Genomic DNA, 23785 nt, shown 5'->3' with positions numbered 1-23785 from the left:
AACCGACTAATTGTTCCTTAGACCCATTCCCAACTAAAGTAGTATAAAACTCAACAGATGTTCTGGTAGTGCCCATTCTTAACATTATCAATAGTTCATTAGTAAGTGGTGTAGTTCCTGATGAACTTAAAGTTCCAGTTATCACACCATTACTTAAAAAGCTTCTGAGCTTGACCCGCATACGTTTAATTATTATAGACCCATTTTAAATTTATCTTGTCTCTTTAAAAAAGCTTCAGTTTCACTTTACACATCACAATATATTTGAGAAATTCCAGTCTGACTTCCTCACCAGTCTTAGTACAAATACAGGATTTATTGCAAACGTCATTCTAATAGCCCCTGATGAAGGAGATTCCACAGTAATTATGATGTTAGATTTAAGTACAGCGTTTGATACCATTGACTGTTCTATTTTATTACACAGCCTGAAAAATTACATTTGGCTCACGGGCACTGTGCTTGCCTGGTTTAGTTCTTATTTATTCAATGGATTTCAATACGTACAGAAATGTGTTGACAGAAGTTAAATATGGTGTGCCTCAAGGGCTCAGTACTGGGATCTTTACTGTTTTCATTTTAAATGTTTCCATTTAGAACTATCAATAGAAAATGCTAATATTCACTCGTATGCAGATGACACCCAATTCTACGTGTCTTTTAGATCAAATGACATTTCTCTGATACCGTCCTTAATTAATTGCATCAGTGAGTTAAAGAAATGGATGGATGAGAACTACTAAAATAATTCAAAATGCTGCTGTAGGAATTATTACAAGAACAAGAAAATACAAACACAAACTCCAGTTCTCAAGTCCTTACACTAGCTTCCAGTTAAGCTTAGGGCTGATTTCAAAATCCTACTTTTAACATATAAAGTTTTAAATGGCTAAAGCCCTGCTTATCATCTGTACTTATCACTACTTAGAAACAAAAGTGCACAGTTAGATCTCAGGATGGATGCCTACTGAAGATTCCAAGAACTGATACAACAACTGAGTCGTCAAGCTTTTAGGGACAGGGCCACAAAGCTGTGGAATGATATGCTCATTGTATAAGATATGGCTCTTCAGTCTAACCTTTTAAATCCAGGCTGAAAGACTCACTACTTTAGTCTAGGATACACGGACTAAAGCTGTTGATTAGCTGTGCATGCTGCATTTCTGTTTATTTGTCATGTGTATGGAAATATAAGTAATACAACATTTATAAACTGTCAGTAACCCTCCTCTATTCTGTTTACCTTCTCAGTATCTAGATTTGGCACTAAGTGCCAGTGCTCTACTTCTAGGCTGCCCTCCTGTCTATGGAAAATTTATCCCAGATAAAGGGGCATTAGAAGCATTGAATGGAAAGATTCTCCCATTAGATTGGACGTCCAGCACAGACTCCACTACAGAAGACTGGATATGCGTCTAGTTGGCCAAGGTCTCCATGACTATGACTATGTTTGATTTCATCTTTAACTTTCGCTTTTGTACTTTTAATTTTCTACATTGTCAACTGGCCATAATTCAATTACCTGATTGGCAGACATTGTTGGCTTTAATTTATATTTAATCAGTTCTCCATGTGTTTAAACAATTGAGTATTTTTATGTGTACTGATTTTATATTTAGTAATTAGTATAATCTATACTTGTATTTTACCTGAGAATTCGCCACAGTACTGTGCACTTGCAATAAGTGAACAGCACTATACAAGAAGAAGTTGTATCGTATTGTATCGTATAGTCATAAACCATAGGGGCTAATAAGAATGGAAATCCCAGGGTTACTCATTGATTTCTCGACTTGTATCCCTATAAATTCAGGGTAATCCACCATAAAGGGATGCTTCACAACAACACTGAAGCCCTCATTTGAATCCATAACCTCTTAAGCTGGTGTTCTTCTTCCACTAGCAATGAGCTAGGGGGTGGGGGATCATGTGAAACATGTTACTTGGATGAGTGCCTTATGGGATCATCCTCCAGTGAACACAGAAGGAAAATGATACATCTGTAACCCACTTTCCATTCCTGTACTTAAGGGTGGAATATGTTACATCATATCTGTCTCACCTCCAAAGTCCTTCTTCTTCTGGTCTCACGCTGTAAAAGAAATGCAGCCACCAGCATGGTCCTCAGTTTGAGCCACCTTCCTGTTGGCTCGGAGCCATAACATCTTTCTTCTCATTTTTCTGTTAATTATGTATTGTCAAATGCAAGTAAACAGTGTTTTTCCATGCCAAGATCCCTACTCTCCTAATATTTCCTCTGTGTTATTGTTAGTCTGTATACTGGGTGTGTGGTTTGAAGGAAGTTGGATAATAAAATAGTTCAAATGACTGTGCCACCATGCCACTCATATATACAGTACAACCATGGGCCATTCATACTTACAGCCACTACTGACTGTAATTTTCCCAATTCAGTACATGAGCTTTCATCTGTGATGTATTATTGATCGACCACCACAAGCATCAAAAAATGAATGACAGAGTCTTCCTATGATGTAACATAAAGAACCAGCTTGTGAACAACGAGTGCGGTGAGTCCCTAATGAAGTATCAATTGATTGCTGCCAAGTACGGACATGTGAATGACGAGTAGTTCCCTCATGGAGTTTTGGGATCATAGCTGCACACAGAGGGAGAGGGAGTGGAGGCGAGCTGCATGACAACAGTTGAGGGGAAGTTCAAAAGTGCTACTCAGCACCCTGAAAAAAGCAGTGGAGACTTGAATGTTGGTGTGTACCTGTCACATCAGTCCCTGAGGCCCAAAATAAAGTCACTTATTTTTACTTGACATATGGCCAATTGGCTGGTCCCAAAAGGAGCTGCAAGTCAGCACGTGACTGTATATATACATATATTTGAAGCAGCATCATATATGATGTAATTTTCTATGTAAAGAATAATTTCCTGGCACTAGTTAAACTCATACTTGGCACTGGGAAAGCCAATAAAAGCAGAACATAAATAAGATGAAACATTCATTTTTTGCTATTTTTGCGTCATTTCTCATGCTGCTCTTCCAGTTTTTAATCTGTAAAGGTAGGTACAAGAGATTAACATATTGAATATGCTTAAAATGTATAGAAACAAAATACCAATGTTATGTAGTTTACGTAATTGTGGAGAATTATGGTAAGTAAATAGGATGTTCAAACCCTAGCTTGATAGCCCCATTTATTATACTTTTTGTTTCTTTTTCATTGCAGTGTGTATGGTATATAAGACCTTGACTTTGCCCAAATTCAAAACATTTTACTGTAAACAATCATGAATTAAAAAGAAAACAATGGCCACTCACAAGGAGCAAAAATGAAAGATGTACTCAACATTGCAAAGAATGCTTCAATAAACACTGCAGTACGCTAATTTGTTTGTTTTATGCAAACTGGAAAATCTTCAATGCTACTCTCCCAAGTGTTTTGCAATGTACCCATCTAACTGTATATTCTACAACTTGCACTATCATAAACAATAATAGGGAGAACAACAAATATGGTTAAAGCTGACTGTTTATTTATAGCAGGTGTAATGCAATCTATAATTTGTTTAGTGCAATGATAAAATGTAGGAAACAACAGATAAGCCAAAATACAATTAAAATCAAAATCACAAATGAGTCCATGCTGCCAGCCACATGCAGGACTTAGCAGCCTAGCAAACTACAGTCTGTGCTTACAGAGATTAAGAGAACCACCCATGACAGACAGCCACCAGCAAATGACAGCTTCACGTACGCTGTAAAGTTCAACTTTATTTTTCACAAAACACACATAATACTTATTTATTCTTTATAAAACCTTTATATGTAATGTATGTTATGATTTTTTGTCTTAGTGGACTACCAAATCTTGTGTAAGATGTCAAATGAAATTAAAAAAAACATTGTTGAAAATTCTTCAGTAATTAAACATGAATAAAAATTGTAACTTCAGAAAATCACACAATTTGTGATGGTTTGCAGCCATATGGAATACTAAAGTACCAAATACCACAGGTCTTTGTAATGCCGTACAGCATGAAATTGATTTTAAATGGACACTTCAAAATGAACATAAACTAAGTTCTAACCTGTCAGAGATTTAAAAGTATAAGACTGATAAATAATACAAAATAATCTAAAAGGCACTGAACACCTATGCAGCGCAGTACAGCCAACTGTGTAAAAATTAAAATAAATAAATAAATAAAACACACTATCTTTATGCTCCCTTCAGCCTAAACTAAGCTGCTACATGAAACAGAGCATCTTCAGGAAAACTAATAACTAGTGATCTAGTGATGAACAAACAGTGGGTAGCACTGCTGCCTCTCACTTAGGAGACCGGGGTTCGCTTCCCGGGTCCTCCCTGCGTGGAGCTTGCATGTTCTCCCCGTGTCTGCATGGGTTTCCTCCGGGTACTCCAGTTTCCTCCCACAGTCCAATGACATGCAGGTTAGGTGCATTGGCGATTCTAAATTGTCCCGTGTGTGTGTGTGTGTGTGTGTGTGTGTGTGTATGTGCGTGCCCTGCGGTGTGCTGGCGTCCTGCCTGGGGTTTGTTTTCTGCCTTGTGCCCTGTGTTGGCTGGGATTGGCTCCCTTGACCCTGTAGTTAGGATATAGCGGGTTTGATAATGAATGGATGGATCTATATTCCTTGTAGAGGACACTGAAGGTAATAGTCTGACGAGGGTACTACTTTTTAGCCTGCACCATAAAGCCAGGTAATGTTATAAAGAAACTTTTCAGCACTTTTGAGAGGACTGAATGGGACTCAATACAGAGGAATTCAGTATTTAATAAATGCATGCATACAAAAGTCAAACTGTGAAACAAGTTTAAATTTCAAAAGAGCAGTGGCCTATATCATACTGCAAGGGAAATGTTCACTGTGTGGCTAAGAATGGAAATATTTGTGCTGGAGTGGAAAATTCCAGTCCGGACTTTAATGATATTTTTCAAGAAGGACAATTCAAATAGTTCTCCATTGTGTTGTGCAAAGCTAATACAGTATGTGCTTATCCAAAATGAATTAGAGTGCCTCAGGTGGTTCAAAACATTTAGTGATGAATACTTAAAATTTTTGATGAAGCACACTAAAGGTTTCAGCAGCCTTAAATCATCATTTAACCTAGAGGTCCTCAATCATGGACCTGGAGGGCCGCAGTGGCTGCAGCCAATTGCTTCAACCCAATTGCGTAATAAGAAGCACTTATTGCTCATGTAATACTTCTGCTTCACTTTAGGTCAGGAGAAGGAGTACAGGAAGCTAATCAAAGACATTGTTAAATGGTGCGACTCAAACCACTTACACCTGAACACCAGCAAGACCAAGGAGCTGGTGGTGGATTTTAGGAGGCCCAGGCCCCTCATGGACCCCGTGATCATCAGAGGAGACTGTGTGCAGAGGGTGCAGACCTATAAATACCTGGGAGTGCAGCTGGATGACAAATTGGACTGGTCTGCCAATACTGATGCTCTGTGTAAGAAAGTCATAGTTCACTAGTGAGTTAAAGCAGAGTTAAAGCACTAACAAGCCATGAAATTAATTATTGGCAAGAATTGCTTTCTAATTCAGCAACCGGGTTAGAACAAAAAGTTGCAGTCCTCCAGGACTGTGATTGAGGACCCCCGATTTAACCTAATGGCATGTACCTCTTGGATACTGGAGGAAACTGAAGTACCTGAAGCATAAGTGTAGTGACTTGGGAAGGTAGGGTTATGGATTTCAAGTTTGAAACCCATCTGAAATATATTTAACAGCAGTTCCAATTGTTTGATCATAGTGCGAATTATGATTCACGGCAGCAACGAAACACCTTGTGTTTATCTTTAACACTAGCAATACCAAAGCCTACGAAAAAACCCGTAAATCCGTCCCACCTTAAATCTCTTTGCACCTTTTCTCCATCAGTGTTTTTTGTCTTTTAAATGTGACGATAAGCATCAAGCAGCCTGCTATCATATCCCCCCCACCGTTGCATAAATAACAATTTAGTATTTACTCTATACAACTCTAAGCAACTGACATGCAGGTAAACAGACTTGAGCTGAGAAAACTTTGTGCGGCAGTGGGGGGATGTGATAGCAGGCTGCTTGCTACTTATCGACACACTTGCAATAGAAAAGACGCTGACGGAGAGGTGCGAAGGGATTTAAGGTGGGACGGATTTACAAGATTTTTCATAGGCTTTGTTAATTCTAGTGTTAAACTTAAAAAACCAAACATTTATTACAATGAAAGGCAAAATAAACAAAGTAACATCAACCTTGGCATGTCATCCCATTGTTATTGTGCATCATTGTGAAGGTAAGTCCATTGAGATGTCCAAGAATAAACGTGGACTTTTGGCAGATATACATGATATAACTGCACTGACAACCATGTAGCATATAAAACTAAATGCCTCACTAAGGTGGAGTTAATTGGTGATCAGATTGTCTCAGAGTATTACACTTTTTAGTTTTTAGATAGAAGCATTTGTGTGAAAAAATAATTACTCCAAATGACATAATGTTTTCTTTTGCTTCATATTTTTTTATTCAACATCAGCTCATTTTTTACATTTATCCTGTACTATGAATGGCTGTACTCTATGTTCGTTTCACTTCTTGTCTGTGTGCTTTTCTTCTTGAAGCTACAATATGAATTTATCTAGTTAGGATAATGATTAGAAAATACTCAAATCTTGTCATAATAATTTTTGTTGGCTTGTTTGAATAGGACATGACCTTCAGACTAAGGGGTACATTTGGTTGCTTCTTAACTTTTTAATAGTGTGTTGATGAGTAAAATGACCTACAAAAGAGTACTCCTAATTCTGTTTCATTGGTGTCTAAGCGTAATGTACCGGCATTTCTACATAGTATTTAAAAAAAAAAATCTTATTTTCCTCTGCACATTGTGTGGAAAGAGCAAATGTTGCGATGATCATGGATTTCAAAGGAAGCTTTCTTCAATTCATTTTTCAATGTTGCCCTGTTTAGCTTTCATAATTCATTTGACTTTTTTTTACATTTTGAACTTGTAACTGTATTTTCCAGTTTGCTAAATACTGTCTAAAGTGTCCCAAACAGATGTGTTGACCTTTCAGCATTTGTCATCCCTGCAGTGTTGGTGTCATTTACGTGCTTGGCAGAATGCAGACATGTAAATCATCTCCAGCACACTAGGATAAGCCCACTCTTCAGTCGTTACCAGTCATCATCCACATTTCTCAATTGAATGAAAAATTTAAGAAAAAACTTGATATTATTTGCTGCTGTAGACTTGCTGAATCCCCAAATCATTCATACATTTCCTTTCACAGAATTCTTATTGTCCTCAGAGTAGTTTATAAAGTGATTGCAACTGGCAGTCAACTAATGGAAACCTGTGCCAGACCTAAAAACCTTTGGTACCACAAAACACATTTTGCCTGCAGACCAGATTCCACATACTGATTATGATAAGATAACATGCGCCATAGCATCTATGCAGGTGTAATTAGGCCATCAGAGAAGTCTTAACTGTGTCTGTATTAGTGACCAACAGGGAAGGCCCATTGCATACAAGATATAACTGCTCCTGTGTAATGGAGAGATTTCTAAAGTGATCACAACTGGCAGACAACTAATGGAAAACTACCAAATCAGAAAACCTTTGGTACTGCAAAATCCATTTTGCTTGCAAACCAGATTTGGCATACTGATTCTAAGAAGATATTTACATGGTGTCTATGCAGGTGTAATTAGACCTTCAGAAAAGTATTAACTGTAGCTGTATCAGTGGCCAACAGAGCAGGCCCATTGCATACAAGGTATAATCTCTCCTGTGTAATGGGGGTACATGATTGCAAAAGTAGTTCATGGCATAGATTCTTTATGCATCTGCCTAGGGCTTATGTCTTTGTTGTAAATATACAAGAAGAATACTGGCCTGCAGCTATGAAATGTTGAGCGGAACACATTCTGCTTGCCACAGGATGTTATGTTAATCTCCTGCAGGGAAAATGGATTTTAAAAAGCACAACTATTTTGACAATGACATTGCTGAAAGATGACCTAATGCCCCATCAGTGAAGCTGTTAAACAGAGCAGTACATCTGAAAGATCACTTGAGAACCCGCCTATACAATTCATTCTTTGATATTCACACAGTGACTAAAACATAACAAAAGAAGAGATAATTTCACTAAGATTAGATACAAGCAACAGAATAATAAAATCTAATACAAGATTCAATATTCACTCATAGTATAATACCACACCCAGTTACTTTGATGTCTCCATTACCCACCAATCTCCACCAAATTGACTTTTCTTTCTATTAATCATTTGATCATGCCAAATCTAAGCTTCCTGACGAAGAAGTAAGGCCTTTTAAACCAGGGCTCATGGCTGCTTCCAGATATTCCACTGCAATTACTTCTGGGTTCCTAGATTAGCTCACAAATCACTGGTGCTGTAAAGTTTCCTCTAATAACACTAAATGTTCCTGCACTTTTCCCCCACCACAGACATAATCTGGTGAGGACCAGGCTATATAATCTCCCCACTGGTATTGCATGTCTACAACATATTTCCTGAAACCTAAAATACATTAATTGGAAAACTCCCATTTAATTTTGATTCTGATCAAAACCTGCACCTTGATTGCAGCACCCCATGTTGATCATCTGTCACTGTTTACAGTACATGTGCACACTTATAGTATGTACTTTATATACTGTATTTGTCTGACTGGATAACCAAAAAATAAAGATTACCTGTTTTAAATAAATGTTAGTATATGATTAAAACTAGTTAGTGGTGTCAAATTAGATCTCTAACTGAAATAAATGTGTTTTAACAAACCTGTTTCGATCACAACATAGGAAACATGGAATGAAGGATGCAAAGTTATTAAGCTTAAAATGACAGAATATTTTAGTTATGTTCATTTAAGTAGTTGCTCAACTAAAATTACAGGAGATTTCTCAAAAAAATAAAAAATCACAGTTTTATTACCAGTCAGTCATATGCTTTATCATTCATGATATATGGAGCTGTCAGTGGTGCTGCAAAGGGCAAAGAAACAACACACCATCACCACAAATCTCAAGCTATGCTGTTCGTGAAAAATGACTTTATCTGTGCTTCAGTTGTATTTTTCTAACTAATTAAGATGACCTCTCTATCTTCACTCTATTTACTCTGTTGGTGTTCACATACGCAGCCAAAGCTATGTGCACAAACATCCAGCATTTTGCTTATTGGGGAGATGTTTTGCTTTGTCCAGATCAGCCAATAATAGCTCTCCTGGAAGTAGATTCAAATATTTAAAGATATAGAGAATTGTCATGACTATCTGAATGGTTTAACAGTGGTTGAGACAAAATATCAGGGAAAGGTTTCTTTTCTTTTACTTTTTAATAATTTGGCAAATGGCAAAAAGACTTCTTTCCAAACAAAACATTTGTTTAGAGATTTTTGACTAAAGAAACAAAGTTTTCAAAACAAAACGTTGTAGAAGCAAAGGCATTTATTAAAAGCTTCTATTAAGATTCTCACTACAAAAATAAAATCTGCACAAAAGTTTGGATATTCTCTTGTCTTTAAAATCAGATTTGCATTTTCTAATGTATGTGTCTGATGACACCATTACTTTGGATGCAGAGATGTCATGTGTGCCATTATGCAGCAATGGGAATCGTCAGAAAACACAAAATGGTGACAACCAATGAACAAAACTGCAGTGCAAAGAAAACATAATGGAAAAAAACTCTCCAAAAAGTACTACAATCACAACAATATCACTTTAATACAACCTATACAAAATATAAAGATGCCCAGTATCCTTTTTAAGGGTATTATGAAACTAAAAAGATTACGATACAGTGTAAGATCCTCATGGATAATATGTAGCTCATGCTATAACTAACTGATTGGTGCAGGCCATCTGGTTTAGTGGTTAAGGCACAAATGTTAAACTGCCAAGACTGCTTGTACATTCCATAAAATTGACTTACAATGTGCTGCTGAGCCTATGAATATAGAAGTAGATACTTCGATTCACAAGATATTATACTTGTGATTTGTACTCATTTTGAGCAAAGGCATCAGCTAAGGAAGACTATCTGTTCTGCCAGCACACTGGCAGATAAACCTTTGGAGCAAACTGGGAGATACATGTAAGCAACAAAACAGAAAAGCAGAAAATGAAGCAAAACAGAAACCTAATGAGGGACAATAATCGTGGCTGAAAGAACATGAGGGTCAAAACTAAATGTTTACAATGATGAACATTGAGTTCTTTAACATTTTGGTATTCGCAGATCGGATAAGGATTTGAACTCATAGTTTATTTCATTGCATCAATTACACATGGGTCATGACCTCAGAGGCCACACCCCTAGCAATTCTGGAAGCAGACTTAATGACGAAAATAAATAATACCAGCACTTGAGGACACAAAATCATAGCAAATCATGGCACTTTCCTTATGCTGTGTACATTATATTAACTTTTCAGACAAATATGTTTCCTTTATTGTTCAAAAATGTAATTACATTACTCATTGGAAATGTCTGCTTTTTTTTGTGGCTCTTATACCCTGCAATTATCTCGTAAGGTTTGTTTGTAAGCTTCACTCTAACCAAACCATTTAAATTGAAACTGAAGACCCAGTTCTTTCTTTTTGGATCCTAGAACTTTGCTTCCTGAATCACATCTGAAGTTGGCTCCATTCTAGTTTAGTTTATTTCCTCTGTGGCAACCCCTAATGGGAGCAGCCAAAATGGAACATTTGCTCTTTTTTATTTTTTTTTCTGCTGCCCTATTGTAGCTAGTTGGAAGCTTTGAACATTAGGAAATGTTTATAAATTGGTGCCCTGTATTAATTATTCAGCAGGAAGCAAATAGAATTTTGTTATTGTTATTTTTTAAATTGACACATTGCCAATTTTGAGGTTTTTTTGCATGCTTCAGCATTTATTGGCTGTGCTGTCTGTCACAAAGTAGCACAACACTGCTAGCGGCTCAACTTCCAGAATTCATGAAGTGCCATGTCACGGTTCTACATTTCATAAAATATGCTGCATTCAGTGAAGCATCCGTTATTACGGATTCAAAGCTCAAACAATTTCAATATGTGTGCTTCCAGTAATAAACTTTTCATGTTATCAACCTCTAGCAAATCTTCTTCCAATTTTGTTAATGGTTTAGTTTTTGGTAACATTTTGTCTTTTGTCCAAGAACGTCTGGTAACTCTATATCTGATGACATTCACAGTATTTGTTTTGGTGACTGTTTTCTTGAAACCAGTCTTAGCCATAGTTTTCTGAGCCCTCCTACTCCAGTGGCTTGCCACATTATATCTTACTGGCAGGATAGAATTATGATGCAGCAAATACACTTTCAATTAGTGTTTTGTTTTTTATTGTAGCTGTTACATATTTTCCAAGTCTCCTCCTAGTATACCTCAGAACTGCATTTTCCTTATTTTCATTCTACCTTTATTAATACAATTATATGCAGTACTCTTTAAATGTCAGTATTGTTGCAGTATTGAAATCTTAAAAACAAGTGTCTTGTAATGAATATTAGTAATGCTACTATAGATGAACAGCTCACTGACTGATTGATAGACCAATTACCACTCAACTGCCATTATACTGTGACATGATAATACTGGCAATGTTTTAAGAGCATTGCTTGATCATAATTTTTTTATGCTAGAGACTTTACATCAGTCCAACAACATCTAGGAATTTGTAAGGAAAAAAAACCACAGTAATCATGTAAAATATATTGGCAGAAATGTAAATAAATCAAATTTCAAAACATTAATTAATAAAATAGGACCCTCTGATCTTCATTTCGTATTAACAATACCTCCACATCAATTTTCTTATCCAGACTTTGCAAACACTTTTAATGGCATAGTAAATAAAAAGCTTACTTCAGTGCAGTAGATTTGCCATTTTTATGGATACACGTGACCTGTCGTGTTTGATATCCAATCTGCAGGTCCCAGAATTTGCTCTCTTGTCTGTTTTGTCGATTGCGGTTTCTCTTTTTTTTTATCAGCTCTCTTGTCTCAGGATCCTTCACTGCTTTCTCCCTGCCTTTGTTCTTCCGCCGCTTCCCAGCTTGACGGGCTTGTCTGGAGTGAGGCATAGCACAAGTGCTCCAGGGCCCCACTTTCAAGCTGTACATACTTTCCTCTGATTCGCAGGCACTAAACTGGCAAGGCTGGAATTCTGTAAGGTTCGGACAACTAGATCCTCCAAAAAGCGGTGGGGCTAAAACACTCCGAAAACGATGTTGCAACCCAACACCACAAGTCTTGGAGCATGGGGACCATGAAGAAAACTCTGAAACGACACAATCCTGTGGGCAAGGGATGAGGCATGCTTGTTCAAGGCGGGGTTTTGGTTCAAAATATTCACAAATCACATCCTCAGCTGGTGTGCCATTAGCTTTCTGAACACATGACACCTCTCTGGTTTGAATTCCTTCTTCCCCCTTAATGCATTCTAAGGATTTATAATTTCCAGAGTTTCTTAAAGCCACAGCTTGGCACTGATTCCATTCCCCTAACTGCCAGTCATATAACTCCTTGTGCCAGTCACAAACCCGAAAACAACTCTGCTGGTTATCAGGCTGCTTTTCGTTCTTAAGACAGTTTGAGTGTAATGTAGTCCACCCCTCAATGTGAGCGCACCATACAGCTCTGCTTTGACTGCCACCTGGTCCACATTCATTTCCCATGCACCTTCCCCAAGGACCTGTAAAAGAAAGAAAAGAAAACTGTATGCACCAATAATCACACTTTAGGCATTAAATGTCAATGCAATGTTTGACTAAATGTTCATAGAAGATATTGCAGTAATCAGTGCTTTTAGTAATGAACCATAACACAGTCATAATAACATTACTCTGAATATTAACATAGCTTATACAGGATAATAAATGAAATTCTATACCTACCATGATGTACAGTATAATATAGTAATTAGCAAATAACCATTGTGATTTTTATTTTATGCTTTATGAGTTAATGGCTTTTATGGCCACTGAGTAAATTTTTATTTGGGTGTATTTCTAAACACCAATTCAACCTTTGGCCAAGTGACAGTGTATCATGACATTAAAACTGATGGGTCGAACAGTGTTGTCAAAAGTTAAACCTGCTCTTTCGTTTCACATGAACCCTTGCCTTTGGTAGTTTTGCATGTTTGCTATTTTACTACCAAAGCAGTTGATGTAAATTTTGGTCATTTCGTTTCTTCTGCCTTTGCCATACAGAAAATACACAGTGCGCTGCATACGCTCTGTTGCATTGTTATATTACACTAGAAACCTTCTTTTTATTTATTTCAAAAAAACTTCTGTTTCCTTGTACTGTATTGTGTACTGAATAACTTGCATGTTACTTGGTTACTCTGAAGCGTACGTTTGTTAGCTTTGTTAAGAAAGGTAACGTAAAATCACACAACATTCTCAAACAAGTTTAATCTGATTAAAGGTTGCTAGAGTCCAGAGTGTATCCTGACAACATTCGATACAAGGCAGGAACCAATCTTGCACAGGGTCTACCCACACATCCCCTCATATGGGAACATATCAGACTTGACACTTAGCATAACATGCATGTCCTGGGTATGTGTGTAGGAAACTAGAGAAAAATATGTAAACTCCACATATACAGAGAACATTAAGAAACCAGGAAGCTGGATCCATGAAGTAGCCATGGTAGCCACCACGCAGCCTTCTGTGAAAGTCAATACAGTATTTAATGTAAAGATTAACTGTACTTATTAGATTTTTTGTATTTAATATGTGAAGAGAACTACATAAAATAAATTATTGTGTCGCTGTTTCACTAAATACCTATGAGTTAAGGTGTTGTACAGCACAGTACATACAGTACAGGAAGAATAAATCAACAAAGATTTCCACCAAGCCACCAACAGTTCAGATTGCTGGGTGCGCAAAAAAAAAAAAAAGTTCAAATTAGAAGATATGTGAATAGACAAAGATAAAGTGAGTATATATTCATTAAATATTATATTTGAGCCAGTAATCTGTAATTCCTACCCTAGAAGTCTTAAGGATGTGAACACATTCTGATAACAGCAAGCTTTTCAGGTGACTGAGGATGAATCGTTCAGAAGCTGAAGCATTCTAATGTTCTTAAAAAATACTGATTGGCTATTATATATTCAGTAACTAGGAGACACTTGTGCTCATCAAAAGCAAACACTAACGCTTGTATAATGTCAACACAGGCAGAATGTTTCATCAGCCGAACAAAATCATTAAAGGATGGGGACAATTTTGCTGCACTTACGTATTGCAGTTTTGGAACAGCTGGGCAAGCTTCTGTCTTTATCAATGAATCTGTACGCTCATTATTTTTTTTGTCAAAACCATTCATATAAGTAGAAAAGTGTATTTTTTTTTTGGTAATAATTACATTTCTTTTGGGGGCCTTCTGTTTCATCACATTATTGAGGGGAACCAAATCCAATGCCAGCAGCCTTTTTGGTGAAGGAGCAAGCTAGCTCTTATAGACATGTTATCATACTGTCAACTTATCTTCTCACCATGGAACATAAATGGATTTAATGAAAAAAGAAAACTACTGTGTGAGACAATTTCCTTAGTAGTTATCCATTCACATTGGATGACTTTTCCAGTGATTTTCAGTCTTAGCCTCATTTACATAATCTCCTGTGAAGATGACTGTATAATGTGAAATACCTAACGACTGAGACCAAGTAGTCTGCCAACCTGTTTGATTTTCTTGTTAGTCATTGGGCGGTCTGAATTCACAGGGGAGTTGATAACCAATGAATGATCATTCAGAAGTACAATGCTTAGAAAGTAGCAATGAGGAATAAGGAACACACGTGTTTTGAACCTCACAAACAGAAAAGAAACTCATCTGTCTGATGCCTCAAGGTTTATGAAGGGACAAAAAGAAAAAATAGGCCAAGACTATGGCTGAACACACCATAGCTATTAACCCTTCGCACAGCGCCAGTACAACACCAGCTCCATCAGTCAGCATAGGAACTGTAAACCTCACAAACAGAAGAGAATCTTGCCTGTCTGATGTCTTGTATATTACAGACCCTAACAGAATGGAAAAAAAGAAAAGATAGGGCAGAGATTGTTGCTGACCTCACTGCAGCTGTTAATCCTTCGTGCAGCTTCAGCTCCATGATGTAACACACTATTGGCTGTCGAAAAATTGGTGAGCACAACTGCACTGGAAGACTGGCACTCAGTTAGTAAATGTGACCTGGGCTGTCATGTATTTTGACAGGGTGCAAGAATGAAATCAGCGATTATGCTCCACAAATCTGAAGTACCTCACAAGAAAAAGTTGCATAACTTGACATCAGGTAATGCCCGCATTTTAAAAATTACCTTTAATTGTTTTATTTCAGAGATTCCTTATCATTTAATACTTAATTTAAAAAGTAATCCTTAAAGTTACTGAGTAGTGAGCAGCATTTTTTATCAGAAATATTTGCAGCGACAAATTCTACAGTTTGGTAATTACTGGTTAATATTTATCCCTAAAAATGCCTACTCTTATTATATTTTAGAAAATTTGAGCACTTATAAAAAAACTTATTTAATAAAAATATGCAGACTGTTTTTAAAACGGCCTATTCATTTTGTATTATGCTTTAAAAAATACAGCCAGTGTAAAAGCACTAGAAGCAAATATGCCTTGTTAACAAATGTAAGTTGAGAAACAGCGCCTTAATCAAGATAGCAGCAAAAGTACAAGATGGTAAATATCATGGCCTGTGTAGTGGGTCCCAAACATATTCTCGTGGTATACTGCAGGGACCTTGGAGGAATAAACATTGAGAAACACTGTTACAAAGGTTATAGTCCAATACAATTCTAGTTTCTTGCACCTAATCCCACTTTTGTCAGACTCTTCAATGCCGTCTTTCTTATTGATGAAGTAATGTGCAAAGCAGCGAGCTACAAGTCTAAATAAAATCTGCAGAATAACACATCTTTGGATGATTTCTGATACCATTCGTTACCGATAAAATGCCTGTCTCTGCTATGCACTTTAGGGTCTTGGTCACACTAGCCTACAACAAACCCATTTTCTGGCATTGTGAAAGTCCTTTGAGCCTTCGAATCCATCCAAATTCAACTTCTAACCCAGGTGAACCTGCTGTATCTGTAGTGGAAGAAAGTGGGAGTTTGACTCTTCAAAGGCTGCAGAGTCACTCATAAATTAACAGCTCTATGACAATACTCCAATATAATTATTCAAATCCTATAAATGTTATCCTTAAATACACTATTCAGTACTGTCCTCAAGAGAACTCCCAGACATTTAAGGCCAGATATTAGTAAATTGCTTCCCCTGAGCGAGTGTCTAAGTGATACCAAATTAGATCAGTAACAACTGTTTTAGACAAAAGCCGAGGTCCTCATGGGAACCATGATGAAAGTATTTATTATTTTAATATTAAGACACATTCATGCACAAACCTGCACTCACACAAATTGGGACAATTTAGAGCTGCCTATCAGTCTCTCCTTTATGTTTTGTGTATGGGGAACGAAACTGGAGGACCTGAAGAAAACATACAAACAGTGAACAGGCAGGGTTTTGAGCTGAGATTCCTGAAGCGATGAGGTAACAGCAATAGCCATAACACTGCACATACATTCAACATTAAAAATTAAATTGTATTCCATGTTTCTAAATGTTTTATATTATGTCTTTGCAGTGGGCAGGCGCCCTGCCCAGGGTGCCCTGTGATGGGTGGGATTGGCTCTAGCAGACTCTTAGACCCTGTAGTTAGGATATAGTGGGTTGGACAATGGATGGATGAATAATTAGTTTTTACTTTTTTCAAGTTTATGTAAAGTAATAACTGAAAATATTTTGCTCTACGTTGGGAAGCTTCACACTCCACTACTTAGCTTAAATTGCTTTAATATAACCAGACTGAAGGCAAAAAAGGTCAGATAAGTATCATGAAATATGTAGACTAGTCAAAGCTTCAAGCCATAATTCTGTTTTCACATAATGGATGGATAATACTTTTTTATGCAAAATATTGCACTTTTTTTTTCTTGTAGAAATGTTATATGTACAGTATTTTAGGTGGAAAAATGGAGCAAAGACCAGGAGACAAAGAGCCAAGTGGTTGTTCTAAAGAATAATGAAAGAAACAAGCACAGTTCAGAACCAAAAGGTTTAAATGAACCATCAAACTAAACCAAAACACAAGTCCAAAATGAAGTAATGGACATTCTACACTAAACTAAATATCCCTTCCTTAACTACAATAAATGCACAAAGTATGACTTTTGCTTTATACTGCCTAAAAGCTTGGATTTCTGGTGGTGGCCACCATCATCTTAAATAAGGTTAGTGTTATAACGTCACATATTACATGAGCATACAGCCATGTGCACAGCGTCTGTGTGTTGTCGCCAACAACAACAGGGCTGTAACCACCAATGTTATGAACTGGAGAGTTCCTAAGCATACAAAGTCCCGAAAATACTCAAAATGCCCACTAGAAGGGGAAATCGCCAAAAAACAAAGGCAGTAATTGAAATGGAAACATAGAATATTTGTAAATAAGATTTATTTGCACAAAATTGCTCTGTGGCAAAAAAAAAAAGCTTCCAAGAGCACAAAATACATAAGAGGCAATGCCCTCAAAAGGAACAATAAAAGTGAAGAAAGTCGAAGAATCAAAAACAAAGAACAGAGGACTAGTTAAAATAATCCAGTAAATAACCAAAAGCATATTATCAAAAATCACTAGAGGAATTCACCACCACCATGAGCACATTCAGAATGAACCACAAAGCACTGTGGGTTTGCCTCAGCTTTTATAGGGCTGAGGGCAGCCCCTTGACAATGATGGGCAGGTGGCCATGTCTCTTTGGGACCACCTACAAAACACATGGCACATAATAAAAGATGCTTCAACATAGAGAAAGTAAACAATCAACAATGTTCACATAAACAACGGACAAAATAAACAAAAATGTCACATTTGAACCCCAGCTTAGGGGAGGAACCCTGGGTGAAATATAACAGTAAGAAATTAGCTTGTTCACCAAAAATTAAGGGACAACATTGTATTGTGAGGAAGTCAACGGAACATTGATAAGTATTAATCAAATAATGGTAACCAAATACAGAAAAATATTCTTAATGATCAGAGACTGCTTGTGACACATACATTTGAGGCATAAGTTTTATCAGGTATAATTTTTCTCATTTCTGTGTCTTACTGTGACTCAGTTTCTACCCTAACAGCTCATTAACTTGGAAGATCATTCCAATAAAACAATAACCACTCACCCATTTCGCAGATACATAAAAGTTGTATCAAATTAAAAAGTACAAGAAGTGCAAGAGAATACCATGCAACCTTTTTAGTCTTATGTTTTAATCTTCTAATTAAACATGACATCCAGCCATATCTGAAAATGTGACATATTTAACAAAAAAGTGCATTATTAAATCTTTTTAATAAAGGATATATTATATAAAAAGAATAATTTATAAAGTGACGTTCTTTTCAGGTAGGCATGCATGCACTTATGATCTTTTGATTAGCATCTAAATGTGTGAAGAAAAAAAGGATCTAAAGGCACTGCTTTGTAAAATCTCTGCACTTATTATAGTATCTTATATTCTGATTTATATTTTTTATTTTCTCCTAAAATGCATTTGTCAAAGCTGGTCCGTGGAATCAGGCAAATTTTACATAAATAATCGTGCCCAAAAAGTGCAGACTCCAATCGGCCATGGGTGTGTGCAAGTGCATTTCTCTCCATGGTTTATTGAGGTGCTGGTTGATCGTGCCACATACACGTGCAAAGAAGGGCAGATCAGTCAGGTAGGAATAGGCTCATCGCATCTGCACCCAATTAGACAAGTGAAAATCAGAGGAGCCGGTGCAGCAGAGAGGGGAGACAAATGAAAGAAAAGAGAACAAAAAGAAAAGAACTGAGATTAAATAATGTGGAAGCAGGCTGGAGCAAGAGAGAGACAGTGTGAGAGGGAGAAAGAGAGAGAGAGAGAGAGAGGAGAGACAGGCAGCCAGGAGAATAGTCCCTCGGGAGAGTGTGCGGCCAGTGCTCAGGGGCTGAAGAGGCTCACTCCAGATGAGTGGTTCAGAGAGCTGAAATAATCTGTTGTTTAAGCGACTCTGCCGCATAAGTCCAAGGAGAGGCAGTGGGAGTTGGGGAGGCTTGGCACAGTGCTTTGCTTGTTCCACAGATGGCTGTAGAAACCCGAGTCTAAGAGAGATGAGGTTCAGGGTGGCACCCTACTGGAAGCCATGAAACTTTAGGGACCCAGACCTAGGACAGATGTTTGGCTGTGCCTGTCAGGTGTCTTGTCTACTGCAAGGCCCCTTGTGGGGTAAGTAGAGGAGATGTCAGTTTTAAAGGGAAGTACCAGGGACTGAGATTTTTGGAGGAGATTCCTGCTATGTTTTAACCTCAATTTTATGGATTCCTTTTTCTGGAATTTAACCTCCACAGTTCACTTTTTAAGGATTATTTATTTATGAAGATGCACTGCACTGTTTTTGGGCCACTTGATTTTAACTTTCTTTTTAATAAAAGCACTGTTCACTTTTGCACCTACCCCATGCTATGTGTGTATCTTTATTGGCTCGACTCATCTCAGCTACGGTATTGATGATCTGGGTGCAACAGGCTCCCCAAATGCAAACGACAGCATGGAGCCAACCTGGACCATTCACAGCATTATGATTGATTGTATTTTATGTGAAAGGAACTTTAAAGTAAATGCAATAGGGAATCCTGATGCATCAAGACTTCACGGAAACAGAAAAAAAAAGTAATCTGGAAGTTTTAGCCAATAATGCTAGACATTAGATAAATTATTTTATAATTTAAGGAACCTACCATTATACATTAGAACTTTTACAGAACAATTTTAATAATTATATTAATAACAAGCAAATCTGTATTTTCAACTTCTACACTAACACATTAATTACATAGGTCAAGCACTATCCTGAGTTGCTGTTTTTTAAATGGAATTCTTAAGTAATCTGTAACTGAATATTCTATGTGAAATTTAAAGTGAGAAGTCTCTGATATTGGTGTTGTTACGAGGAATATGTATAGTAAATCCAGCAAGATTCAGGATAAAAAATAGAAAATTCTGATTTTCTTTATATATATATATATATATATATATATATATATATATATATATATATATATATATATATATATATATATATATATATATATATATATAAAAACCTTACTAACACAACCTAAGCGACCATAATTTCCTCTTCCCCATTTAATATCTACTGAAGGTCAAAAGGTGCAATTTATCATACCACTTCAAAATTAAAGTTTTAGGGATCACTTAAAGTGTAGGCTTTTGCAGTATCTAACTGTACTGTAAAAAGACCAACATAAAAAATTAAAAAGGCTAAATTTGCCACCTTCAGTAGCCTCCCACATAACACAATATACATAAACACACAATTTTAATAATAGGTTTAAAGACTAAACAATCAATACCAACCAACACAATATATGCTATATCATATGCATTCTTTAACAATGATATTGATCTTGGAAGAAAAAATATGGGCAGAATTATAAAATATATCAGGCAATAACTCAACATGCCAGTTTACATCCCTGGGCAAAATGCAGCAATGCAAATCCATCATCTCCCACCAGAATTGCCTTGTACTGGATATTTTTAATGATATTTCTTTGTCTAAGAAATCCTTGTTTTGCACCATAACTACATTGTTGTACTATACCAGAAATTAAGCACTTAAAGAGAACACAACACAATTCAATAATAAGAAATCATTTTAAAAATGAAAAACCATAATTAAAGTCTGAAAGCATTTGCTCGGATGGGTACTTATTGACCCAGGGTCACTCACATTGCTTCAGCTTCCTTTAAAATGTATTCGCTTCAGCTTACATAACACAGACTTAGATGCTGTAAAAATTATTGTAATGCTGAAAATGGAAAAATATATACATATATGTGAAAATATCTAAACTACTGGTCAGAAGTTTTAGAACACCTCAGATTTTCCAGTTTTTCTTAAAATTTAACCAGTTGAAATGCAATGATTGACCTAAAAAAGTAAGCAGTAAACTGCCAGAGGTTAAAATTTAAAGTTTAGGTTAGCAAAAACTAAAAAAAGGAAATTTCAGAATATTACAAATGAGCCTTCTTCAGAGAACAAATAATATGGGACAACCTACAGATGTTGTGTAGCAATTAAAGTAAATTAACCCTGCAAGTTGAAGCAAACAATTTGCACAGGTGTCCTAACTTCTGTTGATAACTTAAAAACTCTATGTCTGCCATAAAGGCCTCCTGGAAGCCTCCCTGTGGTGGCTTTATGGGCAAGACCAGCTGGGAGGAAACCCCTGTGAAGACCCAAAACTCACTGAGAGGATTGTATTCTCCAGATGGCTTGGTAATGCCTTGAGATCCCATAGTATGAGTTGGACAGTGTGGGTAAGGAAAGGGATGTGTGGGCCTCACTAGTAAGACTTGCATCCATGACCCAGTTTTTTAAAAACCAGTGAAAAATGAATGACTGAATGAATGAATGAATAAATGAATGTAACAGTGATTGTTGTTTTTTGAAAATCCAACATCTAAAGTGAACAGACCATATTTATTTGAAGTTTAAATTTTTTTATGAATCTGTGTAAAGTGACCTACTGTTCTTCTCCACACAGAAAAACCGATGTGGCAAAAGAAGAAATACGTTCACAACATATGAATGTACACATGATACAAAATTAATTGAGAAACCTAACCTATGCTGAACATGTGTCTGATATGACTTTGGTTACCAAACTTACTGAAGCTCCAAATATATGATACAACACGTGTTTTTTGTCAAAATGTGTCCTACTCTAAACTGAGAGTATGATGTCTCAAGGAGGGTTTTATTTTTCTTCATGGTCATAAGAACAAGCTCTGCCTCCTCCAGACTTAGCCAACATGGACACTGTCCAGAAACTATACAATGCAAAACTCGTTTTAGAACCAAGTTCATTCAACAGGAAAATATAAAATAAAAATGTCTCAAAATTACAAATTTAGCTCAAGTTAAACTGTAAGTCAAGTATTTAGCTAGCCACAAAAACTTAACTATAAATTAATTTCAAAATATAGTGACAAATAAATTCAGTCACATACGAACAGAAGGTTAGCATAGGCTGACTTCCTGATCAGTTTGTAGTAAAACTAAATACCCCACAGAGTAAATCCACAATCTGAAAATATGACTCATGAAGACAAAAATGAGCATGAATTCTAGATTTATCTTTTATGAGAAACAATGTTTTGCAGATGTGTTCCCTATGGTAGGTGCCATGTATAATTAATACCAATTTACAGTTTTCCATGTCACAATTAATCATTCTTTTACAATGTAGATGCATCATGTCTAACCACTAGTTTTAGGCTATCTGTTCATCAGACCACAGTTTTTGAGGCTCATGGATTCAGTCTTTGGTGAGGATGTCAGCAAACTGTCTCATCTCCTTTTCTCCTCCCTCTATACACCTCAGACTATAAACAGTGGCATAGCTAGGGGCGGGCAGAGGGGGCGGCATTATTGGCCAAAAGGATTAGTACAATTCGTGTGTAAGCAGCAGGGTTCAGAAAATATCATTCATGAATGAAAAAAGTTAAATTCTCTGAATTTTATCCTCAAATGCTTCAAAAATAATTGTCAGACTGTCCTTCTGTGATGGCATCAGATACCGCAGTTAAAATTTATGAGGCAATAACAAAAATAAACATGAAAATTACACTGATAATTTCTAGGAAGATAAACAACTAATTTACAATTTATAATTTCGTTTTCGTTTGCTCTGCCCAGAAAACATCCCCACCTATCACATGTACACGGCTTTGAACACGGCATATCAGTACATCTATACTATATTCTTGTCTTGTTCATGCTCAAAAATAATTATATATGACAAATGATTGCTATTTTTCTATATATAAATAAATCTATGCAAAATTTATCTTCATTTTTCTCTATACGTCATTTTAATTTTCTATTTAAAAAGGTTAACCTATTCAGATAATTTAGAGGGTGGCAAATTGAAGAAACCGCCCCGCCCCGAGCGGCACAAACTCTGCACATATTATTTATTTTTTGCATATTACTGCTGAATTAGACTCTGACTTACCGAACTCCGATTTTGATACAAGTGATCTGCAGACTGAAAACGAAAGTCAGTTGCCTACATGAGCTGATGGGTTCCCAGCTGATCACAGTGCAGCTGACGTGCCAAACAAAAACGTTCACCCTGGGAGGACTACACAGACAAGCTGGCAACTGGACTTCACCAAACGACATGGCCTGCTGGAGGACATTATGGATTAGCAGCCACTCAACTATTTCAAGCCCTTGTTTTTTACCAGAAAGTGCCTTTCAGCTTATGAGTGATGGGAAAAAAACACATATGTAATAAATATGTGAATATGCCTACTGTAGGCAGAGTGACATTTGTCCTAAATAAGTATTTTATGTTGATTTATGCATGAAGCCAGTGCTTTGTGTGCTTTTTAGAAAACTGAGTTATTTGGGAAAATATTCATCCCTGGGACAAAAGGAAGAAAAAATAATTAGCCGTAAAAGAGTTAACATCAGCAAAATCAAGGAACCAGTTATGGACTTTGACACACCAAAGAGCCTTTATGCCCAGTACTTGAGGGTAGGCCAGACTTTTTGTTTCTACAAGATGCACTCCTTTAATATGGGTAATGACATCCT

The 23785-nt window shown here is 36.6% G+C and overlaps 1 protein-coding gene across 1 annotated transcript in view; it reads right to left on the bottom strand.

Moving 5' to 3' along the window:
- thsd7aa (thrombospondin, type I, domain containing 7Aa) overlaps positions 1–23785 on the bottom strand; it is a 455572-nt gene that overhangs the window by 219144 nt on the left and 212643 nt on the right. Inside the window, exon 2 of the mRNA XM_039736556.1 lies at positions 11896–12724. Within this exon, the coding sequence (XP_039592490.1) occupies positions 11896–12724 (829 nt within the window). The remainder of the gene's footprint in view (positions 1–11895; positions 12725–23785) is intronic.

Source organism: Polypterus senegalus, chromosome 15, assembly GCF_016835505.1.
Source record: "Polypterus senegalus isolate Bchr_013 chromosome 15, ASM1683550v1, whole genome shotgun sequence".
Classification (NCBI taxonomy): domain Eukaryota; kingdom Metazoa; phylum Chordata; class Cladistia; order Polypteriformes; family Polypteridae; genus Polypterus; species Polypterus senegalus.
This window is presented reverse-complemented; position numbering and strand designations above follow the sequence as displayed.